Source organism: Chiloscyllium plagiosum, unplaced genomic scaffold, assembly GCF_037043375.1.
Source record: "Chiloscyllium plagiosum isolate Xiang-an unplaced genomic scaffold, Cpla_swu_hap1 HiC_scaffold_29, whole genome shotgun sequence".
Classification (NCBI taxonomy): domain Eukaryota; kingdom Metazoa; phylum Chordata; class Chondrichthyes; order Orectolobiformes; family Hemiscylliidae; genus Chiloscyllium; species Chiloscyllium plagiosum.
In genome coordinates, this window is record NW_028270167.1 from 2,211,446 (window position 1) to 2,228,752 (window position 17,307).

At 40.4% G+C, this 17,307-nt stretch overlaps 1 protein-coding gene across 3 annotated transcripts in view; it reads left to right on the top strand.

Annotated features, from left to right (window-relative positions):
* The window catches only part of mcamb (melanoma cell adhesion molecule b), a 196,238-nt gene that overhangs the window by 164,479 nt on the left and 14,452 nt on the right, over positions 1 to 17,307 (top strand). For all 3 annotated transcript variants that reach the window (XM_043677730.2, XM_043677733.2, XM_043677732.2), the window contains exons 9-12: positions 1,050 to 1,174; positions 2,135 to 2,270; positions 6,564 to 6,688; positions 16,253 to 16,391. In XM_043677730.2, coding sequence (XP_043533665.2) covers positions 1,050 to 1,174; positions 2,135 to 2,270; positions 6,564 to 6,688; positions 16,253 to 16,391 — 525 coding nt within the window. The remainder of the gene's footprint in view (positions 1 to 1,049; positions 1,175 to 2,134; positions 2,271 to 6,563; positions 6,689 to 16,252; positions 16,392 to 17,307) is intronic.

The following is a 17,307-nucleotide window of genomic DNA, read 5'->3' on the forward strand; positions in this document are numbered from 1 at the left end:
GACAACTGTTTTTCATTGGCCTTCACTGCAAGAGGATTTTACTTCAGATGTCAGGACATCTGACTGCAGTTACACAAGGCCTTGAAGAGAGCACACTGGGTACTGCATGCAGTTTTGGTCTCCCTACCTAAGAAAGGATATTCTTAGCATAGAAGTAGTATTTTATCCAAGGGGTGGCACGATGGCTCAGTGGTTAGCACTGCAGCCTCACACCGTCAGGAACCCGGGTTCGATTCCTGCCTCAGGCGACTGTCTGTGTGGAATTTGCACATTCTCCCTGTGTCGGTCTGGGTTTCCTCCCACAGTCCAAAGATGTGCAGGTCAGGTGAATTGGCCATGCCAGATTGCCCTTAGTGTTAGGTGCTTTAGTAAATGTAAGGTAGGGGAATGGCTCTGGGTGGGTTACTCTTTATTAGGTCAGTGTGGACTTGTTGGGCTGAAGGGGCCTGTTTTCACACTGTAGGGAATCTAATCTAATCTAATCACTGGGCTGATGCCGGGGATGGTAGGACTGCCCAATGAGGAGACATTGGATCAACTCGGCCTATTTTCACCAGAGTTTAGAAAGATAAGAGGGATCTGATTGAAACATAAAATAATCTAACAGGGCTAGATGCACTGTAGGGTGAATGTAATTCCTGGTTGAGAAACCAAGAACTGAGGGCAGCCTCACAATATGGGATAAACCATTTAGGACAGAGATGAGGATAAATGTCTTCACTCAGTGTAGTGAATGTAGAAATGTTTACCAGAAACGCTGTGGAGGCCAAATCACAAGAAAGAGATAAGTAACATTTCAGATTTTAAAGACATCAAAGTATGGGGAGAAAGTGGGAATATGGCATTTGAGAGAAAGGATCAGCTATGATCACACTAAATGGTGAAGGAGGCTTGAAGAACTGAATGACTGACTTCTGCTTCTGGCCTTATAGTTCTATGAAAGGGCTAAAAGGCCAGATTCAAGTTTAATGTAAGGATTAAGGGGCACAGCTATTAAATCGGGATAATAAGTAATTGAGTTTCTGTTCCTCTCTGCACCTCTCCAACAGATCTGGATCCTATTGTATTGAAACCAAGAGGACCATACATTTTTGAGGAGGGTGAAAAAAATAAAAATATATATTGTAGTGCAGAAGGATCACAACAGACATCTGTGATTTGGAAAAAACACAAGGTAGGATTAAAACCCATAGAACAAATTTGGAAAGAGCCTTTGGACTAATTTCCTCTTTGTGCAATATTTAGTAGGATAGTTAAGGTGCCTGTACCAATTCCTGGCTCTGTGTTTGATGGAATTGTTTAGGGAGATTTTTATTCTGAAATTCTATGCCGTATCCACTCTCAATGTTTGATGGGGACTGTGTAGAGGAGGTTTGATCATTTTAAAAAATTTCCCATTGTTGTTTACCGATATTGTTGACATTCATTGCCCCAATTGCTATCAGCCTTTCCAAACTTACCTGGTTTTTATTATATTTCTATCTTTCCCTGTTACCTTAAAACATATATTATTGTCATTATTCACTGGATATTCCCAAAGGTTTACTCTTCATATCTTTAACTAGCCTTTGGTCATCTGACCTAGTTACGCCTTATTTGGCTTGGAATCATCTTGCTCTGTAATATGGCCATGAAATGTCTTGGTATGTTTCAATATGTAAAAGGTACTGTAGAAATATAAGCTTTCTTGTTGGAGAAGATCATTGCCTTACTTGTGTGTGGTGAACATTTATTAGCCCAAAGCTGAATACTGTCCAAGCTTTGCTTTGTCATCTCAGCCTGCTTCATTATCTGAGGAGTTGCAACTAGAACAGAGCATTGTATGATTGTAGGAAACACACCCAACTTCTGTGCAAAATGATGAAACAGCTGAAATTGTTTGATGTGGAACATTGCCACATGGAACTCCCTGCGGTGCTGACATAGGACTGAGATGTTTGGTATCCAATTATCACAAAAGACTTCCCTTGTGCTAAATATGGCTCCAGCCCAAAGAGTTTTTTTTCACTAATTTCAATATGGCACTTGGAATTGGTGATAAAGAGAGACTTCTGTTTGAAGTTGCACAGGAACATACTTTTGAGAAATTTACCACTCCTCCTGTTTATTAATCATCTCCTGATTCTTCCTTTAGAAGATGGTCAGTTCTACAAATCTTCTTCAACTACCAGTGGTCACATCCGATGATTCTGGAAACTATACCTGTGAAGTTACAATCCGGGGTGTTCCAAGCCTGTTTAAAAAAAAATCCATCAGAGTTACAGTCAAAGGTATGAACAGCCGATTAGTAAAATCACTCTGCACAACCTGTATACTGTTACATACATGTTACAAATTAGGAGCAGGAGCAGGTAATTTGTTTTCTCTTCCTTTCAACAAGCTCGTGGCTGATCTGCGTGTGACCGAACTTTGATAACCTTCACTCCCTTATTAGTGAAGAAACCATCTGTCTCTCCCCAAAAGATATTCAATGACTCTGCCTTCACCAATCTGGGGAAAAGTTCCAAAGATTCACAACCTTTCAAAGGGAAAAACCTTCTCCTCATTTCCATGTTAAATAGAAGAATGATTTTTAAACGTGTCCCCTAGTTCTCATCTTTCCCACAAAGGGTACTGTCCTTTCAGCATTCACTCTGTCAGAGCCTTTCATAATCTTTTATGTCTTTTACATATAATAAGATCATCTCTTATTCTTCTAAAGTCATTAGGTACAGGCTTTCCACAGATGATAACACCCATCAGTTGAGTGAATCTTCTCTCAATTACTTCGAACACATTTATATCCTTTTTTAAAGAGAGCACAACTTTATACAGGACTGTAGATGTTAGTGTATTTATAACCTGACACCTGCACAGATAGGTAAAAACAATAACTGCAGATGCTGGTAACCAGATTTTGGATTAGTGGTGCTGGAAGAGCACAGCAGTTCAGGCAGCATCCGAGGAGCAGCAAAATCTTTTTTAAGGTCAGGGTGGAATATGTTGGTGAAGTTGATGAATTGCTCAACCTCCTCGCGGGAGCATGAGGTGGCGCCAATGCAGTGATCAATGTAGCGGAGGAAGAGGTGGGGAGTGGTGCCGGTGTAATTACGGAAGATCGACTGTTCTATGTAGCTAAAGAGATTTTGCTGCTCCTCGGATGCTGCCTGAACTGCTGTGCTCTTCCAGTACCACTAATCCAAAACCTGCACAGATACATTATTCATGGCTCTATTGAGCTGATATGCTCAATACAACACTTTGATATATTCCATAAAATTTATATAAAACCCGAATACATCCCACACCCACACTATAAAAATCTGATGTAGTCCTCATTGCTCACTCGAATCCTTACTTCAGCCCATACCCCTCACAGTAATGCTCTGATACACCTAAATTACTCTGTGTAATGTTGATAAACCCCACCCTCACACTGTAACATTGATTTATCCCAAACTCCTCACAGAAACACTCTGATATACCCTAAACTATTCAGGATTATAATGGTACGAGGTGAAGAGAGACCGTTCGATTCATCAAGTCCCTGCTAACTCTCTGTTGAGAAATCCACTTAGTTCCTCTTCCCTGCTTTATCCCTTTAGCCCTGCAAGTTTATTTCCTTCAAGTGCACATCCAATTTCCTATATAAATCATTCAATATTATTACTTACATCACTTTTGTATACAAGAAGTTCCAGGTCATTATCACTCACTGTGTTTCAGAAAAATGTTCTTCTTCACTTTCTCCTCTCTCTTACCCAATACCTGAAGTTTGTATTCCCTTGTGTTCCAACTACCTAATCAGAATTGTTTGTGTACGTATTCCCTACTTAAACCTGTTATCATTCTTGTACAACTCTATCACATTTTTCAGTGTGCTTTGTTCCAAGGATGAAAACACAGTTTCTCCATTGCAACCTTGAAACTGAAATCCATCATCTCTGGCACCATTCTGGTAAATCATCACTGCCCCTTTTCAAGGTGCTTCACAACTTCCTAAGGTCTGGTGACCAGAATTGGAAGCAAAACTGTTGTAGCATAACCCAAGCTTTATATAGGTTCAGCATAATTTCCCTACTTGCATTATCAACACCTCAATTTATGAATCCCAAGATCTCATTTACTTTGCCATTATCTCAAAGGTGTATTTGCATCCAACCCCAGGTCCCACTGTTCCTGCACATAGTATGGAATTGTGCCACTAAATCAATATTGTCTCTTCTACTGATCTCTCTGATATTTGTTTCTACCAAAATGTATCACCTCACATTTCTCAGTGTTAAGTTCTGTCTGCCATTTGTCTATCCATTCTGCTGGTTTATCTATGTCTTATTGCAGTTGAATAGTACTTTTTCTTACTGTACACCATTCCTCCAAATTAGGTTCATTAGCAACTTTTGAAATTTTACTTTACATTCCAATATCCAAGTCATATATCAAAAAAAATCAGTGTCCTAGCACTGTTGACCATCCTCCATTCTGAAACATGTCCATTTATCATAATAGTGTTTCTGTCCTTATGGCAGATTTTTATCTAAGTTAACCTTAACTGGCCTCCATATTTCATGAATCTCAATTTTGCAAAGGAAATGTTTAATGGTATTCTTTCAAACATTTTCTTAAAATTTATATAAACAACAATCAAGACTTTCCTTTTAACATTACTATTATTTTAAGAAAACATTACTTTGAAATAGTTAAGTACAGTTTGTCTTTTGCAAATCCATGCTAATTCTCCATCATCAACTCAAACCTTTCTAAGTACATATTGATTGCTTTCTTTGATTATTGTTTCTAAAACTTTATGCATAAATTTTGAACTGATCAGCTGTGGTGGCTAGACTAACACCTTTCTTGAGTAAAGATGTCATGTTTTCCACTCCCCAATCTTGTTGAACCTCTGTTGTTTCGAGGGAAGATTGAAAGCCTATGTCAAGTCCTTCTGCTGTCTCTACTCCCATTTCCTTAAGCAAAATGGGATGTAATCTATCTGAAACAGGCTGATAATCCACAATAAGAAAAGCTAGTCTTTCCACATTTGGAGATGCCGGTGTTGGACTGGGGTGTACAAAGTTAAAAATCACACAACACCAGGTTATAGTCCAACAGGTTTAATTGGAAGCATTAGCTTTCGGAGCGATGCTCCTTCATCCACCTGAAGGAGTGCTTCCAATTAAACCTTTGTACTATAACCTGGTGTTGTGTGATTTTTAGTCTTTCTGGTACATCCCACCCATTAGTTTTTACCCTAATCTCTTTTTTATCTTGTCTGCCACTTCTGCAGGAGTATTAAAGAAAGTTTGTTTATGTTGTGGGGATGTTAGACAGAAAAGGGAAAACATTGGAGTGGGAGGCACAGTGGCTAGCACTGCTGCCTCTCAGCGCCAGAGACCCGGGTTCAATTTCCACCTCAGGCGACTGACTGTATGGAGTTTGCACATTCTCCCCGTGTCTGCGTAGGTTTCCTCCGGGTGCTCCGGTTTCCTCCCACAGTCCATAAATGTGCAGGTTAGGTGAATTGGCCATGCTAAATTGTCCGTAGAGTTAGGTGCAGGGGTAAATGTAGGGGAATGGGTCTGGGTGGGTGTGCTTCGGCGGGTCGGTGTGGACTTGTTGGGCCGAAGGGCCTGTTTCCACACTGTAAGTAATCTAATCTAAAATTAGCCTGTCATTGCTTTCGAATAAACAATGATTGATTTCACCTTAGGAAAACCCTGAGCTTAGAAAGCTTTTGGGTTCATTTCAAAGGGGATCTCGGTGCAAGAATAGTCTTCCCTAAAAAAAAAATTGGTCAGAGCAGTTAGGAAATAAGTTGCCTCAGTGAAAAAGTGTAATTTGTAAAATTTCCAGACCAGGGATATTTGATTAGAACTTTCCAGACTATTAAGAGACTGAGAAAGTCTAAGTCCTCAGTTGGGGTGAGTCTTTATGGTAAAAGGTTTCACAGCTTACAGAGCCAGAACCAAGAAGAAACAGTTAAGTCAAACTTTCAGATTTGATAGGGAAGAAAATTTTCACTCAGTTTCTCTCACCTGTAAACTGATGTTGTTGAGTAGATTTGATGTTGTTTTGCCATCTTGTTTGAATTTTTTCAAACTGTTATATGTAGATAGCTGGGATTGTTTTCTTTTATATAATAAACCTGTGTTTTATTATTAAAACCAAGTTTGCAGCCTTGTCTGCTCATGTTTTAGTGAAAGACAGCCAGGTTAAATTACAAGAAACAAAATATGATCCATCGGGCCAGATTTCATTCTGGAACCTGATTTGTAACATCAACTGGGATCATACTGTACTTCATATGCATCCTGTGGTACATATGAGAGGTTTGTAAATGTCTGCAGCTAAGAACCAGACCCAATTTGATTAAGATGACTTCGACCCAGTTGTTTTCCACAATGCTAGACTTAGAAATATTGAACTGTCCAGGTTCACTAACGGGTGCTGGTAATAAAGGTTATGTATCCCAGCAACAGGCAGTGCCTTCAGGAAAGGCTTGGAGAATAAATATCCAGCTAAATAAAGAAATGTCTGTTAGTGTAGTACCCTAGAATTGAACTCTTGTGTTTTTCTTCCTGCAGAGCCACCTAAAGTAAACTGTACAGAGAAGATATTCTACAAAAATAGACATTATGTCAACCTGACTTGTATTTTCAAAGGCTATCCAACACCAAACATCACATGTAGCATTGGAAAGGAGGTAAAGGTATGTAAATAGCACACATTGCATGATCCTTTGGGGCACCAGTTGATGAGAGTAGCATGGAGGGCTGAAACAATTGTGAAGAGCTCTCAAACAATACATACAAAAATATGAGTGACAGAGACTGGATGAATCTCCTATTTTGAATATTGCTGCATTTCAGAAATAGACAACGCACAACTTAAACAAACATAACAGCGTTGCATGTTGTATAAGGGTTTTACTCTGATCTGTACAGTTTATTCTGGGATCTTAGGATAAAATTGCCACAGTCTCTGCCTCCATTCTACTTTGTTCTCTATTGGCCAAAACAGCTGTGTTAGTGACAGCTGTAAAGTTCACCTTGTGGTTCTATGCCAAGTAACATTCTATGTAAGGCAGAGTATCAGGAAAATAAAACCTGCACACATCTTGATCATCTACACACCGGACGGCTGCATCTGAACAATATATGAAGGAATTCTTTGAGGAGAAAGTGAGGTCTGCAGATGCTGGAGATCAGAGCTAGAAATGTGTTGCTGGAAAAGCGCAGCAGGTCAGGCAGCATCCAGGGAACAGGAGAATCGACGTTTTGGGCATAAGCCCTTCTTCAGGAATTCTCCCTAGATCCATATGGGACGTTCCCAAGGGCCGCATACAGATCCCCAGTGAATTCCAGGATCCTCCACTTGCCAGAATAAGGCACAGTCCTTCTGAGTTGATTACTCGGCCACACAATCACTTTCAACTCCACACACATTTTAAAAACTTGTGATTGTTAAAGCAGGCACTGGGAAGGGGAAGAATCCAGATCACAAGACATCCTGGAGTTGGAATCTTTAGGAACAGAGTTTGGAAGTTCTTGGAGTTTACAGTCTTATCAGTGACCAGGAGGACCAGGCATGAGGTCCAGAATGCAAACAGCCATTCAAGAAGAAAGTTACATTTCACGTTTGTATTTTAAAACTTTGTTCTCTTGTTAAAGGTTAAAGTATGGCCAGATGAAAAGCAGACGAGTCTTCAAGCTCCTTAAAAAAGAAATCCTGTGCACATTTCAAAAGGGAATGGCTTTCCAAGTTCATCAATTTAAAAATGCCAGCTTCAACACAGAAGTAGAACATATGAATTAGTGAAATTTTCACTTATCATGAAACGGATGACGTATACACTATTTACTCTAAAGCAAATGCTGGCAGTAGGTCAGTACGAAGAAAAAGGGGCAGGATCAGAAATTGGACGACCTAAAGTTGCATTTGAGCAGAAGTGCACAAGGAAGCTGTACTTTTGTTTCATAAATGAATAAAAGGTGGAATTTTATGAGTGCTCACCAAAAGACCAGGAGATCATGACATGAGGGTAGAACTTGCAGAGAGGAAAAGACCAATGCAGATATGGTGAAAGTTCTCATTGATAATATCATATTAGCAGTAAACTTTAATTCTTTATGTGCAAAGTTCACAGCAATTGCTGAGAGCTGGCACAGCAAGCATTACACCTTTGAATTTGTGGAGTGTATTAGCCTTGTAATATAGTTACGAGAAAGGTTACTGTATGCAAAAGGCCTGTAATTGTAAACTACTGTAAATACACACTTATAATCTTTAATAAACAAACTGTGAAAAAAATTGCTGCATAGCTTCTGCTCAATGAATGCAATGCGTTGCTTAGCTGTCTACGGGTTCCACACAAGTCCCAGAAAAATTAAGAGAGAACTCGAATGTCAGGCCTGTCACCTGAATCGACCCAGAAAATCTGGTTCTATCGTTATTAAAAGTTTGTAATTAAACCGTGGAGGCTATAAAATGTCTTTCTGCTGTTGTGTGGAGTTAGGGATGGAATTAGCATTGAGGTGCAAGGTATTTTATCACAAGTCTTCTCAACTTATTTATTCTTGTGGTGAATTCTTCAGTTTTATATCTTTGACATCTTTATCCTTTCTGCTCCCTTTGTTTTGAATGTTTTTTTTCCCTCTCTCACTGGATTGTTTGCTCACAGCCAACTGTCTCCTAAGGCCTTCCTTCCATTTATAGGAGGGTATGGACTTGCCTATAGGAATTGGCTTTTATGTTAAGGTGCCAAATTACAAAAGTCTATTTCTTGTATCTCCTGCTTTCTATTCTGTCCCTCAATCTCTTGTCTGCCTGAACTTGGCATTTGTTTCGCTATTTATTTATTTCTCTCTCTCATAGAAATCGGAGAATCCCAACAGTGTGGAAACAGACCATTTGGCCCAACAAGTCCACGCTGACACTTCGAAGTGTAACCCACCCAGATCCATTCCCCTACCACATTACTCTACATTTCCCCCTGATTAGTGTATCTAACCCACACATCCCTGAACACTATAGGCAACTTAGCATGGCCAATTCATCCAAACTGCACAACTTTGTATTGTGAGAGGAAACCCACGCAGACGCAGGGAGAATGTGCAAACTTCAGACAGTCATCAGAGGTTGGAATCGAACTCAGGTCCCTGGCGCTGTAAGGCAGCAGTGCGAACCACTGAGTCACTGTGCCACCCATTCTTTCATGAATGAGAACTTTTTTTGAAAATTGAGAGCAGAGGTACATGATGCTATTCCTTGAATCTATTTCCCCATTCAAAAAGACCATGGTGTAATGTCTGCCTCGGGTTCACATTTACAGTGTGTATCCATATCCTTCACAGCATATCTCCATATCCTTTACTGTATCTCCATATCGTTGACAGTGTGTCTCCATGTCCTTTATAGCATGTCTCCATATTCTCAGCAGTATCTCCATATCCTTTACAGTGTATCTCCATGTCCTTTACAGCATATCTCCATATCATTTACAGCGTATCTCCATATCCTTCACAACATATCTCCATATCCTTTACAGGGTGTCTCCATATCCTTTACAGCGTGTTTCCATATCCTTTACAGCGTGTCTTCATGTCCTTTACAGCGTGTCTCCATTTCCTTTACAGCGTGTCTCCATGTCCTTTACAGCATATCTCCATGTCCTTTACAGCATATCTCCATATTCTCAGTAGTATCTCCATATCCTTTACAGCGTGTCTCCATATCCTTTACAGCGTATCTCCATATTCTGAACAGTATCTCCATATCCTTTACAGTATCTCCATATCCTTTACAGCGTATCTCCATATTCTCAACAGTATCTCCATATCCTTGACAGCGTGTCTCCATATCCTTTACAGCGTGTCTCCATATCCTTGACAGCGTATCTCCATATCCTTTACAGCGTATCTCCATATTCTCAACAGTATCTCCATATCCTTGACAGAGTGTCTCAATATCCTTTACAGCGTGTCTCAATATCCTTTACAGCGTGTCTCCATATCCTTTACAGCATGTCTCAATATCCTTTACAGCCTGTCTCCATATCCTTTACAGCGTGTCTCCATATTCTCAACAGTATCTCCATATCCTTGACAGCGTATCTCCATATCCTTTACAGCGTATCTCCATGTCCTTTACAGCGTATCTCCATATTCTCAACAGTATCTCCATATCCTTGACAGAGTGTCTCAATATCCTTTACAGCGTGTCTCAATGTCCTTTACAGCGTGTCTCCATATTCTCAACAGTATCTCCATATCCTTGACAGAGTGTCTCAATATCCTTTACAGCGTGTCTCAATATCCTTTACAGCGTGTCTCCATATCCTTTACAGCGTGTCTCCATATCCTTTACAGCGTGTCTCCATATTCTCAACAGTATCTCCATATCCTTGACAGCGTATCTCCATATCCTTTACAGCGTATCTCCATGTCCTTTACAGCGTATCTCCATATCCTTTACAGCGTATCTCCATATCCTTTACAGCGTGTCTCCATATCCTTTACAGCGTATCTCCATATCCTTTACAGTATCTCCATATCCTTTACAGCGTATCTCCATATTCTCAACAGTATCTCCATATCCTTGACAGCGTGTCTCCATATCCTTGACAGCGTATCTCCATATCCTTTACAGCGTATCTCCATATTCTCAACAGTATCTCCATATCCTTTACAGCGTGTCTCCATATCCTTGACAGAGTGTCTCCATATCCTTTACAGCGTGTCTCCATATCCTTTACAGCGTGTCTCCATATCCTTTACAGCGTGTCTCCATATTCTCAACAGTATCTCCATATCCTTGACAGCGTATCTCCATATCCTTGACAGCGTATCTCCATATCCTTTACAGCGTATCTCCATATCCTTTACAGTGTGTCTCCATATCCTTTACAGCGTATCTCCATATCCTATACAGCGTGTCTCAATATCCTTTACAGCGTATCTCCATATCCTTGACAGCGTATCTCCATATCCTTGACAGCGTATCTCCATATCCTTTACAGCGTATCTCCATATCCTTGACAGCGTATCTCCATATCCTTGACAGCGTATCTCCATATCCTTGACAGCGTATCTCCATATCCTTTACAGCGTATCTCCATATCCTTTACAGCCTGTCTCCATATCCTTTACAGCGTGTCTCCATATCCTTTACAGCGTGTCTCCATATCCTTTACAGCGTGTCTCCATATCATTTACAGCGTGTCTCCATATCCTTTACAGCGTATCTCCATATTCTCAACAGTATCTCCATATCCTTGACAGCGTATCTCCATATCCTTGACAGCGTATCTCCATATCCTTTACAGCGTATCTCCATATCCTTTACAGCGTGTCTCCATATCCTTTACAGCGTATCTCCATATCCTTTACAGCGTGTCTCAATATCCTTTACAGCGTATCTCCATATTCTCAACAGTATCTCCATGTCCTTTACAGCGTATCTCCATATCCTTTACAGCGTATCTCCATATCCTTTACAGCGTGTCTCCATATCCTTTACAGCGTATCACCATATTCTCAACAGTATCTCCATATCCTTTACAGCGTATCTCCATATCCTTTACAGCGTATCTCCATATCCTTTACAGCGTGTCTCAATGTCCTTTACAGCCTGTCTCCATATCCTTTACAGCGTATCTCCATATCCTTTACAGCGTATCTCCATATCCTTTACAGCGTGTCTCCATATCCTTTACAGCGTATCTCCATATCCTTTACAGCGTATCTCCATATCCTTTACAACGTATCTCCATATCCTTTACAGCGTATCTCCATATCCTTTACAGCGTGTCTCAATGTCCTTTACAGCGTGTCTCCATATCCTATACAGCGTATCTCCATATTCTTTACAGCGTATATCCATATCCTTCACAACGTATCTCCATATCCTTTACAGCGTATCTCCATATTCTCAACAGTATCTCCATATCCTTGACAGCGTGTCTCCATATCCTATACAGTGTATCTCCATATTCTTTACAGCGTATCTCCATATCCTTTACAGTGTGTCTCAATATCCTTTACAGCGTATCTCCATATCCTTTACAGCGTGTCTCAATGTCCTTTACAGCGTGTCTCCATATCCTATACAGTGTATCTCCATATTCTTTACAGCGTATCTCCATATCCTTTACAGTGTGTCTCAATATCCTTTACAGCGTATCTCCATATCCTTTACAGCATGTCTCAATGTCCTTTACAGCGTGTCTCCATATCCTATATAGTGTATCTCCATATTCTCAACAGTATCGCCATATCCTTGACAGCGTGTCTCCATATCCTATACGGCGTATCTCCATATCCTTTACAGCCTGTCTCCATATCCTTTACAGTATCTCCATATCCTTTACACGGTGTGTCCATATCCTTTACAGCGTATCTCCATATCCTTTACAGCGTATCTCCATATTCTCAGCAGTATCTCCATATCCTTTACAGCGTATCTCCATATCTTTTACAGCATACCTCCATATTCTCAACAGTATCTCCATGTCCTTTACAGCCTATCTCCATATCCTTTACAGCGTGTCTCCATATCCTTTACAGCGTATCTCCATATCCTTTACAGCGTGTCTCCATATTCTCAGCAGTATCGCCATATCCTTTACAGCGTATCTCCATATCCTTTACAGCGTGTCTCCATATCCTTGACAGCACATCTCCATATTCTCAACAGTATCTCCATATCCATTACAGCATGTTTCCATATCCTTTACAGCGTGTCCCCATATCCTTTACAGCCTGTCTCCATATCCTTTACAGCACATCTCCATATTCTCAACAGTATCTCCATATCCTTTACAGCGTATCTCCATATCCTTCACAGCGTATCTCCATATCCTTTACAGCGTGTCTCCATATTCTCAACAGTATCTCCATATCCTTTACAGCTTTTCTCCATATTCTCAACAGTATCTCCATATCCTTTACAGCGTGTCTCCATATCCTTTACAGCGTATCTCCATATCCTTGACAGCGTGTCTCCATATCCTTGACAGCGTGTCTCCATATCCTTGACAGCGTGTCTCCATATCCTTGACAGCGTGTCTCCATATCCTTGACAGCGTGTCTCCATATCCTTTACAGCGTGTCTCCATATCCTTGACAGAGTGTCTCCATATCCTTTACAGCGTGTCTCCATATCCTTTACAGCATATCTCCATATTCTCAACAGTATCTCCATATCCTTTACAGCGTATCTCCATATTCTCAACAGTATCTCCATATCCTTTACAGCGTGTCTCCATATTCTTTTACAGCATGTCTCCATATCCTTTACAGCGTATCTCTATATCCTTCACAGCATATCTCCATATTCTCAGCAGTATCTCTATATCCTTTACAGCGTATCTCCATATCCTTTACAGCGTATCTCCATATCCTTTACAGCGTGTCTCCATATCCTTGACAGCGTATCTCCATATCCTTTACAGCGTATCTCCATATCCTTTACAGCGTGTCTCCATATCCTTTACAGCGTGTCTCCATATCATTGACAGCGTATCTCCATATCCTTTACAGCGTATCTCCATATCCTTTACAGCGTGTCTCCATATCCTTGACAGCGTATCTCCATATCCTTTACAGCGTATCTCCATATCCTTTACAGCGTGTCTCCATATCCTTTACAGCGTGTCTCCATATCATGACAGCGTATCTCCATATTCTTTACAGTGTATCTCCATAACCTTTACAGTGTATCTCCATATCCTTTATAGCATATCTCCATATCCTTTACAGCCTGTCTCCATATCCTTTACAGCGTGTCTCCATATTCTCAGCAGTATCTCCATATCCTTTACAGCGTGTCTCCATATCCTTTACAGCGTATCTCCATATCCTTTACAGCGTATCTCCATATCCTTTACAGCGTACCTCCATATTCTCAACAGTATCTCCATATTCTTTACAGCATATCTCCATATTCTCAGCAGTATCTCCATATCCAGCGTATCTCCGTATTCTCAACAGTATCTCCATGTCCTTTACAGCGTATCTCCATATCCTTTACAGCGTATCTCCATATCCTTTACAGCGTATCTCCATATCCTTTACAGCGTATCTCCATATCCTTGACAGCGTATCTCCATATCCTTTACAGTGTATCTCCATATCCTTTATAGCATATCTCCATATCCTTTACAGCCTGTCTCCATATCCTTTACAGCATATCTCCATATTCTCAGCAGTATCTCCATATCCTTTACAGCTTGTCTCCATATTCTCAGCAGTATCTCCATATCCTTTACAGCGTATCTCCATATCCTTTACAGCGTATCTCCATATCCTTTACAGCGTGCCTCAATATCCTTTACAGCCTATCTCCATATCCTTGACAGGGTGTATCCATATCCTTTGCAGCGTATCTCCATATCCTGTACAGCATGTCTCCATATTCTCAACAGTATCTCCATATCCTTGACAGAGTGTCTCCATATCCTTTACAGCGTGTCTCCATATCCTTTACAGGGTGTGTCTATATCCTTTACAGCCTGTCTCCATATCCTTGACAGCATATCTCCACATTCTCAACAGTATCTCCATATCCTTTACAGCGTGTCTCCATATTCTTTACAGTATTTCCATATCCTTTACAGGGTGTGTCCATATCCTTTACAGCGTGCCTCCATATCCTTTATAGCATATCTCCATATCCTTGACAGCGTATCTCCATATCCTTGACAGCGTATCTCCATATCCTTTACAGCGTATCTCCATATCCTTTCATTCTCTTTGGGTTTGGAGCTATATTTATCTCCATAAGGGTGTGCATCAGCACCTCTCCATAATACAAAATTCCCAAGATTTGCAACTCTCTAAGTGAAGTCTCCAACTTTCAAACTCTCTTGATCATGATTAAATCGCTTATCTTGACATTCTGTCATCTAGCTAAGGTTCTTGAGCCAGGAGAAACAGCTTGTCAACAGCAGTCCTGTCAACCCTTCTATGAATTTTATACATCTCAATGGAATCACCTGATTTGTCCTCAAAGATCAGCCTCTCCACCTCTCATCCTTGAAATCATTTCAGTGTAGAGCAAATGTATCCTTTCCGTGGTATGGAGTCTAGAACAATACCCAGTGCTGTGAGTATAGTCTCACCAAAGCCTTGTATCTGGAGCAAGAAATCCTTATTCTTCTAATCCTCTCCTATTGCAATAAAGTCTATCATCGCTTTACCAGTTGTTGCTGAACCTCCATTTTGACATTTGTGATTCATAACAAAGTCGCTCCAATGTTATACTAATTTATTCCATATCCTTCACCATGGCACTGATATTACAAACAGTCCTGCTCCACAACATTCATTCTAGTACACTGATATAGTCCACATGCTCTTTTTTTCTCCACCCTACCTAACTTAGTATCATCAGGAAACAGAATTACATGGTGTTTGTGCCCTCACCTGACGACTTTTTCAATAAATTCAAATTCCACAATCAGCCATAATGAAATATGAACTCTTGCCCCTTGAACATTAGTCTAGGTTCCTCGATTACTACTCTAGTGATATGATAATTATACTACCACCTCTCCTGATGCGCCCTTATCTGAGCCATTGATATTAATTGTCAACAGCCAAGACTCAAGTACTGATCCTTATAACACCCCACTAGGTATTGCCCACCAATCTCAAGATGACTTATTTATTCTTACTCTTTGTTTTCTTTCCATTAACGATCCTCAATCAATGCTAAAATATAACTGCCAATTCTAGGAGTCTTAATGTTTGTCACAGCTTCTTGTGTGGCATCTTTTTGAATGTCTTGTAAAAATCCAAACATCTTCTATTATCCCTTATCCAGCCTGCTGGTTACACCTCCATAAAGCTTCAACAGATTTGTCAATTATTATACTGTTTCATAATACCGTATTGATTCTGTCTAATCATGATTTTCAATGTGCTTTGTTGCCACATCTTCAGTAATAGATTCTAGCATTTTCACAGCATTGATGTCAGATTAATTCGTACAGTTTATAGTTTCCTTTTATCTCCTTTTCTTAAATAGCAGGTCACATTTTCTAATTCCAATCAATGTATAATGAATGGCACAGGTATCTGCTTTAATCTATTTCTTCTGAACCAGATATCCTTATAAGTGAGATTGTCATTTTTTAACAGGGATTCTGATGGTTTAGTTAACTCCATACGCAAGAATTTTGAAGGAAAAACTCTTCAAATATCCTCCACTGAATTCTGCCATGGTTCCTCAGTTGATTTCTTTTATGTTCATTTTTTTTCCCATCTTTGCACAGGACATAAGAAAGCATCTGTTGCCTAATCACATTGTTATCAGTGAATTGATTGTACTGCTTCCTGCAGAGGGACTGAACGTGACTTGTAATGGCACCAATGAATATGGGAGTAAGACCCACAACTCAGTTGTGCAGAGAGGTAAGAGTCTAATCACAACTCATCTAGGATTGGACTGAAGCATTAACACCAAAGTGAAGCATTTCTGTCAAAATGATCCTGAGAATTTTCTCTTCTCAGAAGTGTAATGAATCTCAATTGTGCTCAGTCATAGTTTTTTAGGTGCTGGTCACTCACAGCTCCTCACCCAAGCCGAGATAATAACTTGCACTACCAAAGGAAGCATCACACAAACCTGTTTTCATCCAATACTAACTCCTTCACTTTTTCGGAAGTATTACTGAATGGGAATTGGGAGTAGGACTGGAAGATGGAATTCTTCACCAATCACCATGGGGTGGTGGTAGCTCAGTGGTTAGCACTGCTACCTCGCAGCACCAGGGACCCAGGTTCAATTCCCACCTCGGGCGACTGTCTGTGTGGAGTTTGCACATTCTCCCTGTGTCTGTCTGGGTTTCCTCCGGGTGCTCCGATTTCCTCCCACAATCCAAGGATGTGCAGGTTAGGTGAATTGGCCATGCTAAATTGCCCAAAGTGTTAGGTACATTAGTCAGGGTAAATGTTGGGGAATAGGTCTGATGGGTTGCTCTTCAGAGGGTCAGTGTGAACTTGTTGGACTGAAGGACCTGTTTCCATATCGTAGGAAATCTAATCAATCTTGGGGGAGATTCAGGGCCAAAGGGTACTTATTTAGTTATTACTTATGTCTAAGAATTCCCAATTTTTGTAAGATAAAGAGGAATATTTCCCCTATTGGTAAGAGCTTTACACTGTATTGAACCAGGGACTGTACCTGTCCGAGGAGTGTTTAATGGAGACAGTGTACAGGAAGATTTACTCTGTATTTAAACATGTACATTGCCCATCCTGGGAATGTTTGCTGGGGCCAGTGTAGAGCAATTATTCCAAAATTTCTTATGTCTGCAATCCCATTTTT